The 25,713-nt window shown below is 44.1% G+C and overlaps 1 protein-coding gene across 2 annotated transcripts; it reads right to left on the reverse strand.

Moving 5' to 3' along the window:
• Positions 1-1,437: 1,437 nt before the first annotated feature.
• On the reverse strand, positions 1,438-22,802 carry pdxkb (pyridoxal (pyridoxine, vitamin B6) kinase b). Of its 2 annotated transcripts, XM_014151266.2 has the most exons (11): positions 22,422-22,799; positions 16,831-16,885; positions 11,070-11,174; positions 9,152-9,235; positions 9,034-9,068; positions 7,660-7,745; positions 6,739-6,784; positions 5,008-5,119; positions 4,731-4,867; positions 2,860-2,926; positions 1,438-2,673 (listed from the first exon to the last, which is right to left on the reverse strand). In XM_014151266.2, the coding sequence occupies exons 1-11, from the start codon at positions 22,509-22,511 to the stop codon at positions 2,555-2,557; spliced, it is 936 nt and encodes a 311-aa protein (XP_014006741.1). In that variant the 5' UTR covers positions 22,512-22,799; the 3' UTR covers positions 1,438-2,554. The 2 variants fall into 2 exon arrangements, with proteins under 2 accessions (XP_014006741.1, XP_045554729.1); XM_045698773.1 differs by lacking the exons at positions 1,438-2,673; positions 2,860-2,926 and adding an exon at positions 2,935-4,300 and having other exon boundaries at positions 22,422-22,802.
• Positions 22,803-25,713: the final 2,911 nt, after the last annotated feature.

Raw genomic sequence — 25,713 nt, forward strand, 5'->3', positions numbered from 1 at the left:
TTGTATACACATGGCAAGAGTACATGTTATGATACTTTGCCAAAGGGACTATTTTAGGATAGAGCCAACACTACAGCAAACACAGTGGTCCAAACAAAGAAACATATTTTATTAATTTTTATTTAACCTTTATTTAATTAGGCGCTACCTTGAATCAGATGGGACATTCCAAAATCTCTTCTTCCCTAATATTCAGCCAATAGCACGTGCAGTAGTGGTGAAACAAAAACAAAATGGGTTAAGGATGATTGTTGACATGTAATCCCCTACATGGGCATTTCTTCTAGACCAAGACACAAAATGTTGCACACCATTACATGTCAACAATCATCCTTAACCCATTTTGTTTTTGTTTCACCACTACTGCACGTGCTATTGGCTGAATGTTAGGGAATAAGATACTTTGGAATGTCCCATCTGATTCAAGGCAGCGCCCTCAAATATATGTTTCAGAAATTGGCCATATCTTTAACACAGATTCATGATCCACAGTACATGACATATTTATACATATACTATATACATGTATAAATAACATATATTTTGTAATCCACCGTGAACTATCCCTCTACGTTTCCCCCAGGGAATGTGCTAAAACATTGCTGCAACAACAGTCAATATGTTGTTTCCATGGTTTCCCACAGAATACTGGGAGAGCTGAAGATTTAGTTATGTGACCAGACTCCATTTTGCAAGGCAACCCACTTCAGACCAATATATATATATATATATATATATATATATATATATATATATATATATATATATATATATATATATATATATATATATATTGTCCGAAGACACAGACAGCCTCGACCATCCAACTCCCCCAAGCTCCTACTCAAAGTACACACTCGGACCACTCAATGGCAGTTTTAGGTGCTTCCGTTTTGGAGTTCAATGCCCACATACAGTATTTGGGTTCAAAAGCTGGCACAGCCAACAAACCTCACCACCACTGACTTAGTCAGCAGCTGGGTTATTCCTACGACAGCACCGGAAAGGCTCGTTTCTGGATGATAAGTCATTGCTTCTCTTCTTTTTTTTAAACTACAACCCCATGCCCTCCCCTAAACCCCCCAAACCCCATTACAGAGGAAATATACACTTACATACATGTACATACTCTCACACACACACACGCAAACACACAAATGTACAGTAACGCACAGTTGGAACATAGATTAAACAGTTCACTGGTTTCATGAAAAGCTGAGGAGTAAGTACATGTCAGTCAGAGCAGAACTAACCCCTGATTGGTCCTGCACACGGACACTCCCCCTGTCTGAGGATAAATGGTTGTAACATAGCATCACCAGAAAGATCAAATTGGCTTTCTCCACATTGTTCATTCTTCAGAACAGAGCGTAAGATATGGAGAATTCCCCACAAAGCAGGGGCAGACAGAAAACTTACAGCAAGTTGGCTAAATAACAGGATTCATATTAACTTTATTGCAATTTCATGTCTGTTTCAGGAAACAGCCAGTTTGGCAGTCTCTAACATAATTTGATTGCACAAGTTTGGCACAGACAGAGAAACCATATCAATATTATATCTGGCCAAGATATGTAAATATACAAATACATAAAAAAGTAGATGAATGTTTTGCTTAATTTGTATGTATAAAATGAACAGTGTAGATTATCCTTGCTAGTCCTTGCAACCAATTAAGAACAAAATAAAAGACATACGCATGGTCATTCCAATAACATTGAAATTTGAACACACAAGGGTCATACATCAACAAATGTTGAAATGATAGATCTCCAGCATTTCACACATTGTAAATAACAAACAACAAACAAAAACATAGAACCACAAAGTTAGTGACGTGCTTACAATGATCATACGCTGATCATGATCTAAGCACTGAACATAGACAATTGATTTAAGAATCAACATACCCAAAACCATTGTCCTGTTGTGACATATGAGGTAAAACGTTTAGAAACCACCACTCCTCCACTCAAATAAGTGCCTCAGATTCTATCCTATCCCTGATCAGTATTCTGCCCTCAGCTGTGCATATATTTCCCAAGGTTTGATTGATTGAAAGATTGTTGGTTGGTTGATTTTTGCAGGCCAGATATAACCTCGGCCTAGGCTTTAGCTAGCCTGGGCCACCACATTGCCACCGTAGTTAGCTAGTGCTGCAACTCCAATAAGCCCTGTGATGCCTGGCCTTGGAATAGTCTAGGCCTGGGCTGGCCTGGCCTGGGCTGTGAAGCTGTGTGTGCAGGACAAACCAAGAAGTTAGGCGAGCTCAAAGAGGGAGTGGGAGAGATGAAGAGAGACCGAGACAGACCAGGTTGTCGAAAAGAGGTGTCTGAGGTGCAGTAGCCCCCACCCCGGCCCACTCAGGTCTTCCCCTCCTCTGCTCACCCCCCGTCTGTCCATCCATACCCTGCTAAGTCTCCTCATATGGAAATGTTGTGCTCTGTAAGAGATTTCTAAGGCAATGTCACATTACAGATCAAAATGTACAACACCTATACATTGTGCGGTTGTGGCGCGGGTGGGGGGTGGTGGGAGAGGGGGGGTGGAGTCTCTATAGGGTTAGGACAGTAGCCTCCATCACGATGGCGGGGTCCTCAATGTCCGCTTTGCTCTGAACCATTCTCAGCTCCAGTTGAGGCGGGCTGGGTTTTCGGCCAGGCCCTGCTAACTCTGAAAGAGAGAAAGAGATAGAGAGAAAGATGGAGGGGGGGAAAAAAGAGGAGAGCGAGAATCACCCAGCGAAAGAGAAAAACAAAGACAGAAGGAGCAAATGAATGCTCAAGCATCTTAAACACAAGCGCATATACACACAAACACTTCTTACAGTGAGTCAAATGATGCTTGATTTTGTCTTACCGTGAGCATAGGAGATGGTCCTCTTGATAACGTGATGCATGACTGAGAAAGTCTTCTCACATGCAGTCTAACAGAGAGAGAGAGAGAGAAAGACAGAGAGAGACTTGTTTGTCAAAGCAATGTTGAAACTTTCAAAGGAAATTAAGCTGCCATCCAGATCCTTCTTTTACAATTGTGGTTATAAAATCCTAGGACTGAGCACCCCTTCAGTGGTCCAGACAATTTTTGAAATATTGGTAAGAGCTCCAGCATACCAGAACTATCAAGTTTGACCTTACCTTGAGAATTTTGGGGGGAAGTTTGAATGGTGGGAACGTAGCTGACTGATTGATATCACTATTATTCTAAGTATGATGCTGACAGTATCAGTGGTGAGCTTTAGCTATACAAGAGAGAGCTATAAAACCTAGAGGGTGCACCTCCAATCTATTATATTGATTGCTTCTATGACTGCATGGGCAGGGCCATGGAAGGCCATTACTATCACAGTCCGGGGTGAAGTTTCCCCTAGATCTAGGATGATCTTCCCCTTCCCCAATCTTAACCATTAGTGGGGGAAATGCAAAACTGACTCAAGATCAGCATGTAGGGCAGTGGTCAACAACCGGTCGATCGCGATTGGTCCATCTCCAAGCCATTCCTAGTCGGTCACCAAACATTTCTGTGAAAAACCCAATGATAAAGCCTTGCGTTTTTAATTTGTTTCATGCTGTTGGTGGTAGGTGCACTTGATTCAGCAGCCCTAGCGCCGGGAAGGCAAAGTGTTACCATTTTGAACCATTTAATGTGTCTGAAGGTAGAAGTCCGCCTACCCGGCAGGCCCGGAGAGCAAATCAAGTGCACCTATATGTCTACCGCTGGCCAATCACATAACTCAGATCTCCGTGTCTACAGTTTCCTTGCGCCATAGACTGTAAAAAGAAGCCTCGAACGCACAGCAAAGTTGGTAGGTAATGTGAGATTTCAAAACTTTTAAAACCATGACTAGGGAGAGACTCAACGAATACAGCAAAGTGCTGATGTTTTTATAAGTAAGTAAGTTCCTGTTTAAGTTGTTATTTAGCACTGTCAACACTTTGTTCAACAAGTCATTAAATGTGTGTTCTCCCTACTTCCACTCACACTACAACCAGCACTGCAGATGCAATGAATGAGTATCGGAAAGTTTTCCGATAAGCTTGCGTTGTTATTATTAGCGGCTTGTGTCTTTTTTAATATCAAGGAATATTTCATTTTCTGTGCTCATAGGAGTAACAACATGAATTGGTGCATGAGGCAGAAATAATGGAGTGCGACTTAAGTTTCACCATCAGCTGGAAGACTGAGTCCCCTTTTCCGAGCGGAGGGAGGGAGAGAGGAGGGACGGTGAGTCGGGTAAGAGGCAGCCTCAACGCTGCTCCCTCCCTCCCCTCAGATTGACCATCAGATGCAGGCCATCAGTCTAGTAAAAAAAAAAAGGACCAAATTATTATGCTCACCCAGCTGTGCCTCACAAGGAATACAACAAATTATCTATTACCAGTGTGATCATATGCCTACATTTAAACATGTAGATAATTAAAAAATGACCTTAGAAGAACAACATTGGCTGGGCAATTGGAGCGTAGCCAATATGCAGTGATAATGTATTGGGCCTATAGCCTACTGCACAAACCTCATTACTACAGAACTGTTTTTAATTGGTTAATGTTGCATAGGCGTACGTTTTTTAAGTCATGTTTTAAAAATAATCTGAGCGGTAGATCTCGGCTTGCATTTTGGTTGGTGACCAATAGTCTAGGGGCAACTTCACCCTACACTTTACAATCACAGTCTTTTGTGCCAAATGAGCCCTCTAGGTTTTATAACTGGCTTTAGTACACACTGCAGACCTTGAGGTCATTGGGGTAGTGGTGAGTCCAGGCCAGCAGCATCGCAGCAAACAGGTCCCCTGTCCCCACAAACACAGCGTCCACCTTGGGGATTTCCATACGGACCCTCTGTGTGGACTTGGTACCATCAGGCATCACTGGAGATGCAAGAAGAGGAAATGTACCACCAATGACCAATGATTCACAGATGGGACATAAAACCATGACAGTTACATCAATTGCTCATTGTCATTGTTAGTTTGCCCACTCTTGACCACACACACACACACACACTTACACGTCCTCTGGCTGCCCAGGGACACAAGGAAGCGGTCACCCAGACGCGAGGGCAGGTCAGAGCTGGTGATGACCACCGTGTCAGGACCCATCTTATGGAGCAGGTCCATCACCTGGGGAAGGAGGCAGCAGCCAGGGGAAAAAGGTAAACTTCCTGCTACATTTAAACCTCCCTATTCAAAATCAAATACTTAAAAAATGCACCCTTCTGTGCAGGGCCATGGTTGAGTTGGTAACACCCAGCCCATATTCATGCCTCCCCAGCAGAGACAGGGCTTCAATCCCGTCTCCACCCTTCTTGGGAATACAGATATGCATCTGTTGGTCACAGATGCATATCTGTATTCATGCTCAATGGGTGACATGTCTGGTGACAGGCCATGGAAGAACTGGGAAATTTTCAGCTTCCAGGAATTGTGTACAGATCCTTGCAACATGGCGCCGTGCATTATCATGCTGAAACATAAGGTGATGGCGGCAGATGAATGGCACGACAATGGACCTTAGAACCTCGTCACGGTATCTCTGTGCATTGAAATTGCCATCAATAAAATGCAATTGTGCTCGATGTCCGTAGTTTATGCCTGCCCATACCATAACCCCACCTCCACCATGGGGCACTCTGTTCACAATGTTGACATCAGCAAACCGCTCACCCACACGACGCCATATACACTGTCTGCCATCTGCCCAGTACAGATGTGAAACCGGGATTCATCCGTGAAGTGCACACTTCTCCAGCGTGCCAGTGGCCATCAAAGGTGAGCATTTGCCCACTGAAGTCGGTTACAAAGCCGAACTGCAGTCAGGTCAAGACCTTGGTGAGGATGAAGAGCACACAGATGAGCTTCCCTGAGATGGTTTCTGACAGTTTCTCTTCGGATGTGCAAACCCAGTTTTATCAGCTGTCCGGGGGGCTGGTCTTAGACGATCCCGCAGGTGAAGAAGTTTGGATGTGGACGTCCTGGACTGGCGTGATTACACGTGGTCTGCGGTTGTGAGGCCGGTTGGACGAACTGCCAAATTCTCTAAAACGACGTTGGAGGCGGCTTATAGTAGAGAAATGAACATTCAATTATCTAGCAACATCTCTGGTCGACAATCCTGCAGTCAGCATGCTAATAGCACACTCCCTCAAAATTTGAGACATTTGTGTCATTGTGTTGTGTGACAAAACTTCACATTTTAGAGTGGCCTTTTGTTGTCCCCAGTTCAAGGTGTACCTGTGTAATGATCATGCTGTTTAATCAGCTTCTTGATATGCCACACCTGTCAGGTGGATGGATTATCTTGGCAAAGGAGAAATGCTCACTAACAGGGATGTAAACATATTTGTGCAATTTTTGTGCGTATGGAACATATCTGGGATATTTTATTTCAGCTCATGAAACATGGGACCAACACTTTACATGTTGCGTTTATATTAGTTCAGTGTAATAAAGCATAAAAACATATGGTAAAAGTTCCACTCTCCTTAAAATATATATCTTATTTTAAATACACCCTTCATTTATTTTTTCCTTGAGGAAATCACAGCTGGAGAGGAGGCTTGGTGAAAACAATGGGGTGGATGCCATCCGCTTACTTACATATCAGTGAATACCTCAAGGAAAGAAGAATCCATTTTATTGGTATTCAAACATGGCCCACGGATTATGGACAAAGTTCGACATGACTTGAGGACAACTTTGCAACATAATATATCTGTTGCATGTTCTATGCTAAGACTCACCTCCACTGCATCTTTCTCTGTGCTAATGTTCTTCCCTGTCAGGAGCCTGGAGGACAAACACGGGCACATTAATAAGGTCACGCACACACACACAAACATGCCCAGGCGAATTTAACCTTGACACCAGGGGAGGCTGGTGGGAGGAGCTATAGGAGGACGGGCTCATTGTAATGGCTGGGATGGAATTATTGGAACGGTATCAAACACATCCATTCCAGCCATTACAATGAGTCCGTCCTCCTATAGCTCCCCCCCCCCCACCAGCCTCCTCTGCTTGACACTAACACCACATCCATTGTAAACAGCAACCAACAAACAGTGTTCTAGTGACCAAAGTGAGAGACAGTGAGCAACATTTACGCTATCATCTCCTAGCTAAACGACTGAGACCATCATTATGCTGTGGAAACACTTCAGACACAACGTACAGTATATGATTATTCATCTTTCATCCCCTGGGTATCCACCAGAGGGACCCTGTGCCCCAGTAGGACTGGGATTGCAGTGATGAGTGGAGGAGGTGGTTTAGAAGTAGGGTTGAAAGGAGCGAGGGGAGAAGCAGTGGAGCACACACAAACCAACACAGGAAAAATGATGGAGGAATGCAGACAAAAGGACAAGCAGACAAACACAGAGTGGAGTGACTGGGTATCACTCAGCGTAGCAGCCATCTTACTGACATGCTACACGCCATACATAGGCCTTTGGTGTATCTGTTTATCAGCTGATAGGATATTGAGTAAAATGACATCAATGTAGCTGATCGGGATGTGGATGAGGCTTAATGATAGTGATCGTAACAGATACGATACAGTCCCTGTGGTGATTTAACTCTCCGTCTCTCTCTCTCTCTCTCACACACACACACACACACACACACACACACACACACAGCAGCTGTATAGGTTCACTGTTACTCACTCTGCTTCAAACTGATTGGGTGTGATGATGTCGGCCACTGGCACCACCTTGTTCTTGTAGACCGGGTGCAGATTCTCTGGAACATACTGGAGACAGAAAGAAACACATCAGTACCGGTGAGCAGCCACGCGCACACACACACACACACACACACACACACACACACACACACACACACACACACACACACACACACACACACACACACACACACACACACACACACACAGGATGCATCTGAATCACTTGAAGTGCCTCTCCTCATCAGCCCTTATTTATCTACACCGAGCTGAAATTCCTGCCTAGCTCAGATCAGAGCAGACGAAGAAAAGGGGACGAGGAAAGGATGGATGTATTGAGTAAATCAGAATGATGAGCACAACAAGTATACACACCATTTTCTCAATGTCACTATATACATCAACAAACATTATGCATGTACGCCCTTCTGCTCTCTCTACCTATCAGACACACACACACAAATACTAGCGTACGCACACACACGCACACTGTAACACGCACGCACAGTGAGTCACAATCGAGCAAATTATTCCGCATAATTCTCTCTGTAGACAGCGAGGGCAGCTCCACTCATGCTAATTTCATCTGTCACTGTGAAATGAGATGCGGTCTGTCCTTCCCCAATCCACCCTCCGCAACACACACACGCACACACACGTCACACACCCACACCGTGACGCAACAATGGCATCATGTCGACTGACACCCGACGCTCAGCCCATAAAGGTAAAGAAGAGATTCCAGTAAGAGAGGGGGAGCGAGATAGAGGGAGAGAGACAGGGGCAGGAAGTGACACAGGGACAAACACAGGGAGAGACAGACAAAGGACAAGGGATAACAGAAAGTGAAAGTGGCAGTCACATTGAAATTTTGTGTCTGAAAGATTTGCCAGTGGTTTTTCAACGGACAGCGGGAGATTGTTATCCATCAAAAAATGCTCAATATGCCTTTTTACATACGCAGCTCGTCCAAAAATAGTTGACTTGAATTGAACTTTTGCCAGACAGACAAAAACAGGCAATTGATGAATGCATATAGGATTTCTGTTTCTGCGTCTCAGTGTGACTGTGGTCTTAGGTTTAACTCATTGGTCAGGTAAAGCTGAAGGTCAGTGTTGCCCCATTCAATGAGATTGAGCAGGAGTAGTGACATCACTTACTAGTCCCATCTGATCCCTCATTAAACTTACAGTACTCTCTGGTGGCCTCGATGATGTAGGATACATACCTACCACTGTCAGTGTGGGTTCAAATCCGACCCGCTGTCTATGACGAACTCTTCCAATCTTTCTGCTCTGTTCAATAAAACATACAAAATACAGGCAGCGTAACACAAAACGCACAAAGTACTCACCATGGAGCCATGGTCCCCCAGCACCGGGTCACACACTGAAAAGGCAAACGAGAACTGTTGATTTGAACAGATGTGTGAGACACACGCACGTAGGGTTGACATAGCGAGGGATACACACCATACACAAGGTTAGGATTGGCCCTCTTCAGCTCTTGTACGATGTCCACAACCATCTCCAGAAAGGAAGTGTCTCGAGTGTACCCTGAGGGGCGAAGAGGATTCTGGGTCAAAGCAAACTCCTCAATGTCTCAATAAAGTTTTATACAGTTCACTGCAGACAAAACCAACCCCTCACCCAGGGCTCTAATGAGAGGATCGGGGATCATGGTTTGACAGTGAGTGTGTCAGTGCTTTCTCAGAGTGGACACAATTAACAGTGTGTGTGTGTGTGTGTGTGTGTGCAGGACCTGCTGACGCTGCAGTGCTGGTTGTACATACAGTACGTGGGAGATAAGGGCCAGAAGAGAGGAAGATGATTCAATGGGAATGCTGATGTAAGTCTCGTTTGCGTGTGCGCCTCACTTTTGGGCTCGGCCACCAGGCTCTCAGTGAGGGAAAGCCCATGTCCTCATGGCTGATTTAAACACACAGGGGCTAACTGTCTCAACACCAATTCCCTTCCTAGCCCCTAACCCTAGTTTTTGCCAATCTGAAGGGTCTGGATAGGTATTAGTATAAATAACGACACACTGCTTGCTTAGCGACTACCGCTTCCTCCTAATTTTGGCTCATACCGAGGGCTCAAACCCAGGACCTCTGCCTTGCAAACATACCTCCCTCCTGAAGCTAGCTATTTGGCAGCACAAGTGGGGACACTTCAGGCTAAGGAGTGAGTTTCACACATCCCCATGCGCTACACGATCAGTGTATTAGTTGAGCTTCCACCATATTTCTTACTTTTGACCGATCTGTAAATGACGAAGATTTAGGGCCATGGGAAGAGTTGGGAAATTGGCACGGCTAGATTCTAACTCAAACTCCTCTTATTCAGGTTATCCACTTATAGGATGATACACACAGAGTACTTCATCCCATGTACCTGACCGCAGAGACATCTGTAAGTCCCATTTGTAAGCTATGTTTCTTACAGACAAAGTTTCAACTGACAAACCTAAGAGTCTATTCAAGGTGAACCTTTTCGTTGTTGGTGATATACAGTACGTAGCCTAAATTAGTTTTTTTTAGCAGTACTTAAGTCTCAACTACTGTATCCATGATATCTACTCGTGTGTCCGTAACGATTACTTCCAAATGTCTGGCAGTCTGTCTTAATAAAAGAGCTGACCAACCAATAGTCTGCTTTCTAGAATGTAGCTGTTCCAACACTTTCCAGTTTGGCTACATTTCACACCTCGACAGATTCACAAGGACTCGGAGAGAATAAAACCATGACCTTCACTCTCTCCTCCCCTCTTCTCTCTCTTATTGTCTGCTCCCTCTTTCTCTCTCCCTCTCTCCTCTTCTCCTCTCCCTCTCAAGGTGATAGGAGAGGAGACGTAACCCATCAGGGAGTGCCAGCGTTTGGGTTCCGCCTCTCTCTCTCTGGGCCAGGGCTAGCAGAGCACGACGGCCACCACAGAACAGTGGCTGTGGGCGAACATCTGACAGGCTGACTGACATTAGGTTCTGTAAACCCTGCAGCCCGACACCATCTCTGTCTGGGTGACCTCACGAGGCTCATGTCCCTCAACTGCTTCCTGTGTTCTCCCTGGAAAGCTGCAGAGGGAGATGAGGACTGACGAGAACAACATCTGCCTGAAGAGAATTTATGCTTTGACCAGAAGCAGGCACTCTATGAAGCTATTGACTTAGCTAGCCGCTCTCTATGAAACATTTCTTCAGCTAGCTAGCTATTATCTCCTTTTTTTTCCCTTGTTTCTTTTTTGTCTGTATACAGCAATTCAGCTTTCAGCAGCGAATGTGTACAAGACAGTCTAACCAATCCTAAATAAATACTTGATATAAACGAACAACCATCCCCAGTCTGCTAGCACTGCTACCGCTAGCCTTCACTTCTTTCTGTGTGTGCGTCTCACCTGTGAGAACATAGTCGTAGTGGTGGACGTTGTTGAGCTTGATCCCCTCGTAGAGGACGTGCAGCTCGTCCGCGGTCAGCACCTGGCCTTTCCAGTGGGAGTAACCTAGGGACAGAGGACAAGTTTAGAGGTGAGGGGTCAGGGAGACAACTCCACAACAGAGTAACAACACTTCCCCTGTAATGGATTTAACAATGGTGAAAACTTCCTCCACCAATGCTTTTAAATCTATGACGGGGATTGAGCCAGTGCAACTTTTGGGAAAGTGTGGAGAATCGGGACGCAATCAGAACAACTGACAGTTCACAACATAGGCTAGTATCTTCATTAATTTCTATGGTTTAAATGATGAAAACAACAGTTAACAGTGCTGATTTCTTTTCTACACAGAGGGGGCCTAGAGAAGCACCCAGCCACAGTGAGACAGCTTCTCAGGAAGGGGGATGGGACATGGGGCATGTTGGTTGCCGTCAGCTCCCTCAAATGCCAAAAAAAATGTGCGGGGCTGTGGGGGCAACCAGCATTTTGTCAGAGACCAGTGTCGCTGCCGCAGGAATTGTGATGTCACACTTCAGGTGAGTCACCCAGCAGATCACATGGTGTGGTGCTAGTTGCCTAGTAACAGGCCAGAAGAAAGCCTGAGGGGCTGAGAGCAATAAAGAGTTGCCGCTGCTCGTCTGTGTGAGAGAGAGAGAGAGAGAGAGAGAGAGAGAGAGAGAGAGAGAGAGAGAGAGAGAGAGAGAGAGAGAGAGCCAAGGAAGGAGAGAAATCTTTGTGATAGAGGCTGGCTCTGTCGTCATAATTTTCTGCTGTCGCAATTGCATGATTCGCTGCTGGGGAGAGCATTTTCAGCTCGTCACAATCCAAGACACACACACATACACAAACACACATACACAAACACGTTTTCTTCAGCATGTGCAGAGTGAAGAAGAGATAGACGCTGCGTATCCTTCCCCACTGGGAAGATAAGTGCCACTGTGTTTTGAGCTGAATCTACCCATCAGGCCCTGCTTCTCTTTGCCCCCCTAAAGCTAACACACACACACACACACACACACACACACACACACACACACACACACACACACACACACACACACACACACACAAACACAGCAAAAACATTGTTATTTAAAACCTTGAAAAAATACTATTAGGCATAGGAAATGACAAATGTTACATCCCAAATGGTACTCATTCCCTATATAGTGCACTACTTTTGACCAGAGCCCTATTGCCACTGTACGGATTAGGGTGCCATTTGGTACACAACCAGAGATGAAACTGCAGTATCTAGCCTAAGTCACTGACATAATTAAAGTCTGAATCTTCCTCATTGCAGTAATGTTTGATGTGTGATGAGCGGAGTGGCCCGTACGACAGGAGCAGGGGTTTTGGCCTCCATTGCTATGATCTTCCAGAATCTAAATTATGTCTGACGTTCCACACATCTTCAGAAACTCAGTGAACTGTGTGTGATTGTGTGCTCGTGAGAAAACTACGACTGAGTTAGTAGATACAGTAATGGTCCAATCGATATTGCATGTTCCTGTCTCGAAAGGAACAACAGTAAAAACCCTTAAGAAGTAGTCAAGATGTGGCATTCTCTCATCCTTAGCCAAACTGGAACTGCTTACAAAGGATAAGTCTGAGCCAAGCCTTTTCAAAAAATACATTTCCATTAACCCAGGGCAGGGACATAAGAATGGCAGCTAACAACAAGACAACCGGAGGAATGGGGCTGATTTAGGTGCCAACAAATGTTAAGGCACTCAAAGATGGATCATTCATGAGCGATGTGTACGGGTCTTTTAATCGTTATGCACTTTTTGGGCATAATGATGTCCCAATAAATCTGTATTCTTTTTCTTTATTTGTAGAGAGACATGCTGAGACCAAGGTATCTTTAACAGATGAGCCTTGTGTCAAACACACATCTATACACATCAATATTAACCAATACACAAAAAGCAAATGCGATCATTGAAAACAAACGCATTCTTCAGTAAAAAAAAATCCTTCATTAGCCGTCTGAATTGCCCTAGAGGCACCAACTCTTTTTGTTGTTGTTGGCGCCTTCAAAATACTTAATAACAAACTTAAGGTTAAATAACTTTGAGCACGTGTCAAACCCATTCCACAGAGGGCCGAGTGTCTGCGGGTTTTCGCTATTCTCTTGTACTTGATTGATGAATTAAGGTCACTGATTAGTAAGGAAAACCCATCACCTGGTTGTCCAAGTCTTCCCCTGACTCAGAGGAATCACGTAAACTTCCGGACTTAAAGCGGTTGATTTGTACTGCTGGACTGTATGCATTCGGTTAGGTGTGAACACTGTATCAAAGCAAACATGGGGGTCGTTTAACCAATTACCCAGAAGCTGTGGGAGCGTGGGGAGGCTGAGAGGACACAGGGAGTTGTGTGACAAGTGGACAGAGAGGGCTATGGGACTAGCATATAGCATGGTGAGGGCTGAGGGGCCAGGGATTAGCTTGCGCCCCAAGCCCAGAGGGGAGAGCTCTAATAGGGGGGACGATAGCAGGACAGTGCCTCCCCTCGTTGAACAGTACAGATCCTTCTAGATGAATGTTTACCGTTATTTAACCAGGAAAGATCTTTTGAGGTTAAAAACCTATTTCGCGAGAGCGACCTGGCACATTCAAGTGGATGAGCTCAGCACAGTCAGACTGGCTCTTTGACACGGTGCTGCTCTCCAGGACATCTGCCCATGAATGAACACTTAGCAAGAACACCAGCGGGCACACGAGGCTGGCTAATTCATATGTTGACAGACGCGGTGCAATAGATAGGGTCATTCCTCAAACTTACGTCAGATACACACAGTGTACTTATCCCTCTGCTCTCTTTTAATCTCCCTCACAATCACTCACTTCCTCTCCGTCTTGCACATGCTGCTCATCGGGCTCAGGCAGGCATCCATGGTTTCCCAGACGGAGCGACAGATGAAGTGAGAGACGGAAACCGAGAGGAGCCTGACAGTGGTGCGATCTCAATTAGCACTCGTTCACGTTTCTTCCACAGACACACACGGACGTGCGCACACACAAACACACTGGTGTCTACCATGTCATTCCCCTTCAGCTCGAAGACCAACAGCCCCCTCCCATCTTCCCTTAGGTGACCCTGTACAACTACTGTACTAGGCTATAACAGTGTCCACAACCCCAAAACATTTGGCACAATTGTTACATAATTGCCCTAGTGGCATCCAGTGCATTCTGCTGTCACTATTGACATCACAATAGAGCTGGAGTCCCTCTGAAGATTTCCTCTGTAGTGGATGTGACGGGCTCATGGGGCCGCCGGCAGGTGACTCGTGCAGCAGTGAAGTGTGAACAGGCAGCGGAGTGAGTGATTGGCGGTGCCTGGAGGTTTGCATCCAAAATGACGCCCTATTCCCTACATAGTACACTACTTTTTGACCAGCGCTCTATAAGCCCTGGTCAAAAGTAGCACACAACTGTATATAGGGAATAGGGGTCCATGGTTTGGGACATAGAATCCTTGGATATCTGAGAGAGATTACTGTGAGACTGACTGCTAATCTCTGCCCCATAGCTATGGGACTCAGCGTCAGGGTGTCCCTTCCAAATGGGGCTCCTGTTACAAGGGTGGTTCAGAGAACCTTGCTCGCATGTTGATGAGTAACCTTTCTTGAGACTAAATCAAATCAAATTTTATTTGTCACATGCGCCAAATACAACAGTGAAATGATTACTTACAAGCCCTTAACTAACAATGCTTTAAGATATTTTAAGAAAAAAAATAAGAAGAAGTGTTAAGTAAAAATATATAAGTAAAAATTGAAAATAAAAGTATCAAATAATTCAGTAGCAGCAGTAAAATAACAAGCGAAATGTATACAGGGGGTACCAGTACATTTACATTTACATTTTAGTCATTTAGCAGACGCTCTTATCCAGAGCGACTTACAGTAGTGAATGCATACATTTATTATATTTTTTTTGTACTGGTCCCCCGTGGGAATCGAACCCACAACCCTGGCGTTGCAAACACCATGCTCTACCAACTGAGCCACACGGGACCACAGTACAGAATCAATGTGCGGGGACACATGTTTGGACCATGATAGTTTGTTGGTGATGTGGACACCAAGGAACTTGAAACTCTCAACCTGCTCCACTACAGCCTCGTCGATGAGAATGGGGCGTGCTCGGTCCTCCTTTTGCTATAGTCCACAATCATCTCCTTTGTCTTGATCACGTTAAGGCAGAGGTTGTTGTCCTGGCACCACACTGCCAGGTCTCTGACCTCCTCCCTATAGGCTGTCTGATCATTTTCGGTGATCAGGCCTACCACTGTTGTGTCAACGGCAAACTTAATGACGGTGTTGAAGTCGTGCCTGGCCATGCAGTCATGAGTGAACAGGGGGTACAGGAGGGGACTGAGCACGCACCCCTGAGGGGCCCCCGTGTTGAGGATCAGCGTGGCAGATGAGTTGTTCTGGGGCGGCCCGTCAGGAAGTCCAGGATCCAGTTGCAGAGGGAAGTGTTTAGTCCCAGGGTCCTTAGCTTAGTGATGAGCTTTGAGGGCACTATGGTGTTGAATGCTGAGCTGTAATCAATGAATGACTAGAGCGGGCTAACACAGTCTTGTGGCATACAAGAGACCCAGGATCAAACCACAGTTGATAACATTGGTGCTGTAACCTGGATGGGTTTATGTGAGGCCCAGGAGGAGGTCAAAGGGGAGGAAAGTGTAAAGGAGGTGGTTCGTGTAAGCTTGCGTCATGAGTAACCTTGTCTGAGACCTGATTATTTGTGTAGGCTTAGTGGGCTAACACAGTTTTGTAAGGCACAGAAGACCCAGGTTTGAACCCTGTTGGAAACACTTCTCAATGAATAACCCAAGACACACCAGTGGCACTGAAGATGATCACAAACGTGTTATTTTATTAAGTAACTCAAAGGCCTATTAAGCAGGGCAGGTGTGTGTGGGGGTGTGAGAGAGAGAAAGTCAACAAGTGCAGTAGCCTATACTGTAGTGTGGCTCAACAGCGGCCTCTTGTTATGCCATCGTTTCCGTTTCTCTCAGACCACCTGCACCGTCAGCGTGTAGGCTATCCCCCAGTCAGATCCCATGTAGAGCTAAATACAATCCTGAGACTGTGTCCTGAACTGGCCCTGACAGACAATTCATCTTCTCCACTTAAGAGAGGACAAATTGTACATGTGGTGTCACTTTAACCATTACAACCAGTGATACTTTGTTCCACCCAAGAACTTGTCTGTTAACTTGACACAATGAGGAATGTGACACAACAAAACCCATATCTTTTCATCACACTTTTCCTGACGTGAGCCTGATCAACAGCTCCACTTTCAAGATGGAAGAGATTTTGTTTCATGTGATAAGGGTTGATTGCAGTCATAGTGGAAATATAATGGTAGGTTAGGGAGAGGCAGGTAGCTTAAAGGGTATATGAAAATTATTAGCATACGCAAAATACGTCAAGATCTTTCAGCAATGACAGTAACAGTACCAAAGACACTGTTCTTCTCTCAAAAAGGTGAAATAATCTCCTTTCAGGAAGGGTTAAAACTATACAAGACAGCAACACATGGTACTTGATACTTTTATAAATTACAGGCAATTCATAAAGTTCACCAAATTCCAATTCCACATTTTCTTAATTTAAGAGAATTGGAATTTCAGTGCCTGAATTGACTAAAATGTAAATAGAAATGACCCCAACCCTGCCCTACATTATATGTACCTGTATGATTGGAGAACTGTACCGAGTTGATTGAATCCACCTCAAAACCCAGCACCTGTGGAAGAGACAGACAGAGCATTAATCAAAGCATTGAGCAGAAGACGAACAATGTGGGTAGCACAGGAGGTTGGTGGCACCTTAATTGGGGAGGACCGGCTCGTGGTAATGGCTGGAGCGGAATAGGTGGAATGGTATCGGATGCCATTCCATCTGCTCTGTTCCAGCCATTATTATGAGCCGTCCTCCCCTCAGCAGCCTCCACTGGTGGGTAGGTTAATCACCTAGGCCCCTCAAACTCAACTCTGGACCTCGAAGCAAGTTCCACTGCTTTTTTCCATTGTTCCGCTCTAATCAAAGACTGATTTAGAACAGAAAACCAGCAGGCGCCGTAGCTCGTAGGGTAAGAGTTGAATACCCCTGATCTAGGCTATACAAAAGGCCAGATTTAGAGATGTGGTGGTCCGTTTAAAAATGTCATTGAACCAGCCCTCAAAAGGGACATCCCCCCCCCCATACATTTGTATTATTCCACAACTAAAAACACATTTTTCATAATGTTTAATGCATGCAATTCTGAAATGTATTGGACCTATAAAGCTGTTGAGTCAGTGACTAACAGTGAGGGTCTCCTGGGCTATTGGAGCCCATTTAACTTGAAATTAAACATAGCTTAGTCCACCTTATATTGTAGAAATAGTCCACAAAGCAAGAACAGCCCTACACGTTTCAAATTACCAGCCATTTTACTAAGCCTCATTTTGACACTGACTCCTGCAATGTATTAAGCAGGCTGCCCCAAGGGGATTTTTTTTTAACATGATAGAAGGCAATGGTTTTGACTTAGAGTACCCACACTAATAGATTTCACTTACATGACTTCACATGCAACAGATTGATATAACCAGTGGCGACCTGTCATTTTGAGCCCCACATGTAGCCTCTAACCTGTTTCAGAGAAATGTCATCATCAAACTTTTTAAGAGCTTTCATTATCTGCTTATATGCCCCCTTTATTTATCCTACGGTTCTGACTTGGTGTCAGAAAGCAAAAAAGAGACCAGGTTTGTATGCGGCTTTATTAACTCAATAATAATTTTTTACATTGTTTGCAAACTGATATGTGACACGTATTAATGCCAAAATAACATGCAACATGCCTGTTTTGCATTAATACGTGTCACATATCAGTTTGCAAACAATGTAATAAATAAATATGTCGTTAATAAAGCCACATACAAACATGGTCTCTTTTTTGCTTTCTTGAGTAAGGCAGCTCCAAGATGCAGGTGTTTCAGCCTAGCTCAGTGCTTTCTGTGGTGGTGGGGCAGCCAGCGGAAAAAACGGAGCGTAGGGGTTGGTAATGTTCTCTAGTTGCACCGTGATTGGCTCAGTGTCCAGTCAGTAATGGGGACACTACGTCACCGTAAAATCTATAGGGAGAGCTTGAAAATTCACACCCCTTGGGTACTGCCATAGATTTACAATAGAAGTGCCCATCCAAGAAGGCTCAAGGTCATTGGCCACTGATAAAATGACGTCAAATCACGTTATACACTACCAGTCAAAAGTTTGGACACACCTACTCATTCAAGGGTTTTTATGCTACATTGTAGAATAACAGTGAAAATATCAAAACTATGAAATAACACATATGGAATCATGTAGTAACCAAATCAAAATATATTTTATATTTGAGATTCTTCAAAGTAGCCACCCTTTGCCTTGATGACAGCTTTGCACACACTTTGCATTCTCTCAACCAGCTTCATGAGGTAGTCACCTGGAATGCATTTCAATTAACAGGTGTGCCTTGTTAAAAGTTAATTTGTGGAATTTCTTTCCTTCTTAATGTGTTTGAGCCAATCAGTTGTGTTGTGACAAGGTAGGGGTGGTATACAGAAGATAGCCCTGTTTGGTAAAAGACCAAGTCCATTATGGCAAGAACAGCTCAAATAAGCAAAGAGAAACGACAGTCCATCATTACTTTAAGACACGAAGGTCAGTCAATCCGGAACATTTCAAGAACTTTGATAGTTTCTTCAAGTGCAGTCGCAAAAACCATCAAGAGCTATGATGAAACTGGCTCTCATGAGGACCGCCACAGGAAAGGAAGACCCAAACTTACCTCTGCTACAGAGGATAAATTCATTAGAGTCAAATGCACCTCAGATTGCAGCCCAAATAAATGCTTCACAGAGTTCAAGTAATAGACACATCTCAACATCAACCCCCACAATCACCCAACCTCAACCCAATTGAGATGGTTTGGGATGAGTTGGACCGCAGAGTGAAGGAAAAGCAGCCAACAAGTGCTCAGCATATGTGGGAACTCCTTCAAGACTGTTGGAAAAGCATTCCAGGTGAAGCTGGTTGAGAGAATGCCAAGAGTGTGCAAAGCTGTCATCAAAGCAAAGAGTGGCTACTTTAAAGAATCTAAAATATCTTTATATTTGTTTAACACTTTTTGGATTGCTACATGATTCCATATGTTTTATTTCATAGTTTTCATGTCTTCACTATTAATCTACAATGTAGAACATAGTCAAAATACCTTGAATGAGTAGGTGTGTCCAAACTTTTGACTGGTACTTTATTTACCGTAGCTTTGATTGGACTGATCATTTCAACCTTTCAAAATCTTAGCTAGCAAGCTAGACAAGCGGTCATCATCATGAATCAAGTGGACAATCTACTGGCAAATCCTTTTCAATCCTTGTCATTATGAAGAGAAATTATAGATAAAACGTATCAGTGCTCATTGGACATAAACATTATACAACAAGTTGGAAATCGCAAATTCAACAATGAGTGGTTTGGAAAGAATCAGTGGCTAACTGCAAGTGTTGCAAAGCAATCACTAGCCTACTAGCCTACTATTCAGTGGAGAGGGTATGTGGTCCAAGTTTAGGTTTTAGGGTCTCTTTTCCAAGCTTAAAAGGATAAACATTCACATGCAACACCATGGGCCAGGTTGAATACATTGGCCGTGCTGTCAGCCCAGCAAGACTTCTGCCACGTTCAAAACAACTGGAACTCGGAACAGGAAAATCTCAGACTTCAGTAAGTTCAAGACAACTGGGAACTCGGTAAAAAATGAGCTCCGACTGGGAAAATACATTTTGAACAGTCATCCAACTCCGAATTCCAAGTTGGGAACTCTGGCCTCTTTCTTTTCGACCTGAAGATCACTGATGTCATGAATCAACCTTGTTTTGTTTTTCTAGAGTTCCCAGTTGTCTTGAAAGCACCATAAATCCAGAGAATGGAAGACTTTCATGACAAAGTTTGATGACAGAATTTGCCCACAAGAAGGTCCGCTGCACCACCTTCCTGTTCAAATGATTGCAGCACAACAAGGTCCAAAAATGCATTGTATGATGCTGAATAAATTATGTCATATGCCAGGGAGATATGTATACTGTATCTAAGCAAGTAATACTAAGTGTATGTTGTGTAGTAAGCTGTTAGTAGCCATTGTGCCTCACCCTTTCCCCTCATAACTTAGCCTACTGTTCTGATTTTCTGGTGCACATGTAGCCTTTAGCCTGTTTTAGAGAAATGTCATCATTGAATATTGTAAGTGCTTTCATTGTCTGCTTAAATGCCCCCTTTATTTATCCTACGGTTCTGACTTGGTGTACAGGGATAATACTGTAAGAATGGCCCATGTTCTGAATTCTGTCGCTGTGCATTTCAAAAGTGCTGAACAAATAGTTATATTGACTACGTCCGTCCAGGCTCGCTCATTAATGTCTTATTCGAAATTACGGATTGCCTCTTGTCCGCTTGTCGCCCCCTTATGCCATAGTTTGTACATCTCAATTGTCCGTAAAATCCACATTCATTTAAGCAAGTCAGCCATATCAGCTATGTTTTTACAAAGGCAGTAAATGAGGCTGAATGAACTGGTTCGCTGCCAGACAAGGCTCCTCTGATAGCCAGGTGTAGCGGTGGTAAGGACTCACTCCATGGTGCTGAAAAGAAAGCTCTGCTGTTGGGACAGCTTTATGTAGGCCCTAACAGTTTGTGGGCCCCATTTGTCACCGTCATAGTGCAATTAATGTATTGTTTAGTGTTGTGTAGTGGCTTTGATGGCATGTATTCCAAAAATGTGGGGAGTTTGCCCCACCAAGATGTACATGCTAAAATCGCCAGTGAATATAAACAATTGAAACAGGAGGTAAATCCTTTTAGTGAATTGTTTTTGGCCTCAGGGTTTAATCAAGATAATTATATTACAAGCTCCTGTCTCCTCTTTAGTGACGTCAGTCAGAGGAATATATGCTAAATACGCCAGTTATCCATGCAGAATCTCTCTGCTGTCTTTCTTAACTGATAGGACAGCAGAAACTGAGGATTCCCAGCTAATTGAGGACAGCAGAAACAGAGGATTCCCAGCTAATTGAGGACAGCAGAAACTGAGGATTCCCAGCTAATTGAGGACAGCAGAAACAGAGGATTCCCAGCTAATTGAGGACAGCAGAAACAGAGGATTCCCAGCTAATTGAGGACAGCAGAAACAGAGGATTCCCAGCTAATTAAGGACAGCAGAAACTGAGGATTCCCAGCTAATTCAGGACAGCAGAAACTGAGGATTCCCAGCTAATTGAGGACAGCAGAAACTGAGGATTCCCAGCTAATTGAGGACAGCAGAAACAGAGGATTCCCAGCTAATTGAGGACAGCAGAAACTGAGGATTCCCAGCTAATTGAGGACAGCAGAAACAGAGGATTCCCAGCTAATTGAGGACAGCAGAAACAGAGGATTCCCAGCTAATTGAGGACAGCAGAAACTGAGGATTCCCAGCTAATTGAGGACAGCAGAAACAGAGGATTCCCAGCTAATTGAGGACAGCAGAAACAGAGGATTCCCAGCTAATTGAGGACAGCAGAAACAGAGGATTCCCAGCTAATTGAGGACAGCAGAAACGGAGGATTCCCAGCTAATTGAGGACAGCAGAAACAGAGGATTCCCAGCTAATTGAGGACAGCAGAAACTGAGGATTCCCAGCTAATTGAGGACAGCAGAAACTGAGGATTCCCAGCTAATTGAAATGCCTTTACGGTCATCATCTATGACAGACCTGTACATTTGGATGACAATCAACTGTCCATGGAAATAATGACCACCATGGTACCCAAATCACAGCAGTGTCTAATGTGATGAGGAGGATGGGAAAAAAAGGGGATCTCATGATGGTATTGATTATGAGGAGGACGAGGGTGAACGGATGACACACGGACCCTATTGATGAGATTGCGTTGCTGCAAGAGTCTGATCCGAATGTTCTTCACGAATGTCGCACACATCCATACTACGGTGTTGTGCCTAATCTGACAGGCATGATCATGGAACGAATATTCTCGCCATAACAATATGTCTGATGATTGTTACATGTAAAATATACTATCATCTCTATTTCCTTTGAGTGTTCAGGGATTGTCATCACCTTTGCGAGCGCCAAAAGGATATTTGCCATGTGACCTTTTGCTACCTGCAAGCGCGCACAATTGTCACTACTCAATAAATAGAATGAAATACCGTTACATTAGCTCATCAAAACATTGTATCAGAATAGAATAGATTCCTACCTGTAACGGAAATGATGCCGATTTATTGCCAACATATCCCCTGACAACATGACTCTGAATTGACAATACTCTGCATTCCATTTCGTGCATAAAGTTAGAATAAAACACGCTACACAATCCGCGCAAAACAAACGCAGGTTTTGTGTTCAGGGCTGCACGTAAAGCAGCGATCCCGAGTCCACAATCCAAGGTGTTTTCAGTGAGGGTAAAATCAGAATCCAGCCACTAAACTGAAGGACATGGAACCCACACAGAAACGCTCATTGACGAGACACATCATTATTCTTCAGGCATTCGTGACGGGCACCTAAATCCACTGACATCACAAGCGCAATAATGGAACGGACGTGACAGCAATTTTGTGAAATAGAAAAAAGTGTGTTGCTTCTATGCTTGTAGTCCTTTGCGATGTTATCTGTGGATTTCAAGGGCAGGTGTTGTGCGCACACAGGAAGCAGTGGGCTATTCGAATGAAATGAATACAGATGTTATAGGTGGAGCCCAACATTTGTAGCCAGGGATTTTGTTACAATATAAGTATTAATGGGAGCAAAGAACCCTGTCTAAAAGGACTGTAATGGGAGCAAGCAGAGCAAGGATACTAGGCATTTCTTTGGAGCAAGAGGCAGTGTGGGAATCGGGTTGGGGTCCTTCATTACGTTACACATTATGGTCAGTGCTTGGGACGTCCCTACACCATAGCCGCGAGAAGAAGTGGTGCTGAGGGTGCTGCAGCACCCCCTGAAAAATTAAAAATAATAATATGAATAATATGAATAAAAATATTTTATAAAGTAGTGCACTGGGCTTTTACTAGTCCTGTAAAGTTATATGCAAAGACCCAAAACAGGCCCACATCAAATTAAATATTTTTCTTGATCAAATAAGATGGAAAACAACCACTTTCTGTGGAGTATTAATTTACCATACTTACAAACCACTTAATGTAAATATACATTACTGTATTGTACATAGGCTGGTCATCTAGATTTGTACCTGTAGACTTTCCATCACCATAAAGAAAAGCAATGCACAATACAGTACCTGAGTACATTGAAACATCAAGTGGTTTATGATGATGTGATGTGATGAGATGATGTGGCTCATTTGGTGGAGCATGGTGCTTACAATGCTAGCGTTGTGGATTCAATTTCAAAGGGGGACCAGAAAGAAAATGCAGGCACTCACTGCTGTAGGTTCATCTGGATAAGAGCATCTAGTAAAAGGAATGAATAGACCATTTCAGTTTTCGCATAGAATTAAGTTGCATTTGCAAAGTATTTCAAGAAACTGGAAAATGTATATCAAGCAAGTATTATCAGATTAACTGTTTTGTACAGATAATTATGAGACTCAAGTTACAAATTCTGGTAAACACTTAGATACAATGAATGAAACAGGCAGGCAGGGAGCAGGTCTCGAACCCTCAACCTTCAAGCCCGAAGTCCGGCGCGCTATCGACTGTGCCGAAAAAGCATGCTCAACCGGCAGAGTCGATTTCCGCGCTTATAAACCCAGGGTCGTTACAATACATTTAGTAAAAAAAAAATACAAAAGTAGTGCACGGGGCCTTTACGAGTCCTGTGTTAGCTGACAGATATAGACTTCTGTTGTGCGGGCCAATTTTTTTTGCAGCACGCCCACCTCCAAACTACTTACCGCAGCTATGCCCTACCCTAAACCCTAATCCTAACCTTAACCACTAACCGTAACCAGAACCAGAACCCTTACCATTACCATTGTACATTTCAACTTTAATGGGGGTAGGGACGTCCCAAGAATCCTGTATAGTACAGATCTATACTATATTGGCCATTTACATGGAAAGGCATTTTGTGACGTCAGCCTACAAATACACAAACACAACACAATATATTACATGCAGCATGGAAAACTGGAAAGTTAGTACACAAGTCACACATGTAGGCTACATTTTCACATGTTCAAAGTCTCTGCGGCTTACTGTCTGACCGTGTACTGGGCCTGCATCATCCTATGTCCCACTGTTCAGCAGCCCGACGGCTGATGGTATGAAACTTGCCTTGCTCCTGTTCTTGCTGAACAGTGGGACCCTCCTGGAGGGCAGCAGCTCAAAACATTGGGATTGTGTGTGGGGTCCTCTATGATGTGTGCTTGGCCTTGTCCCTTGTCGGTTTATCATAGAGGCCCTGACACGCCCTGCACTGCAGCCTGCAGAGCTTGGACCCCAGGTTATCTTTGTCGCGTTGTGAACATCCTCTATCAGAAATAGTAGGGGAGATGCGTAATGGTGCTAATGAATGGGCTCTCTGAACGGTCACGCCTACATAATGATGTGAACATAGACTAGAGTGATTCAATGGAAGATGTATGGATATGAATGTACAGTACGATATTGAGAATGTGATACAGACTGGGAACAGGACAGTATAACCCCATCACTGGGAGGTAATGAGACCTGTAGCAGCCTTCAGCTAATACACATACATACACACACACACACACACACACACACACACACACACACACACACACACACACACACACACACACACACACACACAATAGAGCCCACTGAATCAAGCCAAGCCAGACTCGACTGATGCACTCTTTTCACAGTGTGATAGGATTTCATGTAGGCTAGTCTAGACCACCTATACACTGTCTGGCTGGAAAGTGATGATACTAAAAAAGAGAGATAAAATATTTCACAGTAATTCTTCTCAACTAGACAAGAAATAGTGGATCATTTTAACCTTCGGGAATATCGAGCAGCAAATTATTCAGAGCACTAACCCAATGTACAGAGAGGAAGGTCAATAAGTTGACCAAGTTAAGGCGAGGGTTCTTTCTAAATTTGTCACTCGCGATTCCTCGGATCATAATCCTCGTCGCATCATAATCCTCGTCGCCTTCTCGACCATATTGGAGGACAAGGTTCAAGGTCTCTCGCACCTTTTCCAATGTGTTTTGAGAAGGAGGAAAGGTGAGAAGATGTGAACAGGTGTCACGCTGCTTGCTTAGCCGTACCTTTTTTCAATTTCAAGCTAAGGAGCAAGCTTCACAAATCCCCATCTGCTACACACTCACCCCCCCCAAACGGACTCCACAGCGACCCCAACTATAATTATAATGGTGGATTTAAGCCGGATGGATGTGGTTATTTGAGGTATTCATTCTGACTGTGCGTGCTGCTCAGTTCTGACTGCTGAGTCATACAGTCTTTATCTGCACAGTCGTGACTGAGAGTAGAGAGCTGAGAGGAAGAGGAGGGGATTAAAAGGGGAGGCTAACTTTGGCTTCGTGATATTAC

This window comes from Salmo salar, chromosome ssa17 (genome assembly GCF_905237065.1).
Source record: "Salmo salar chromosome ssa17, Ssal_v3.1, whole genome shotgun sequence".
Classification (NCBI taxonomy): Eukaryota; Metazoa; Chordata; class Actinopteri; order Salmoniformes; family Salmonidae; genus Salmo; species Salmo salar.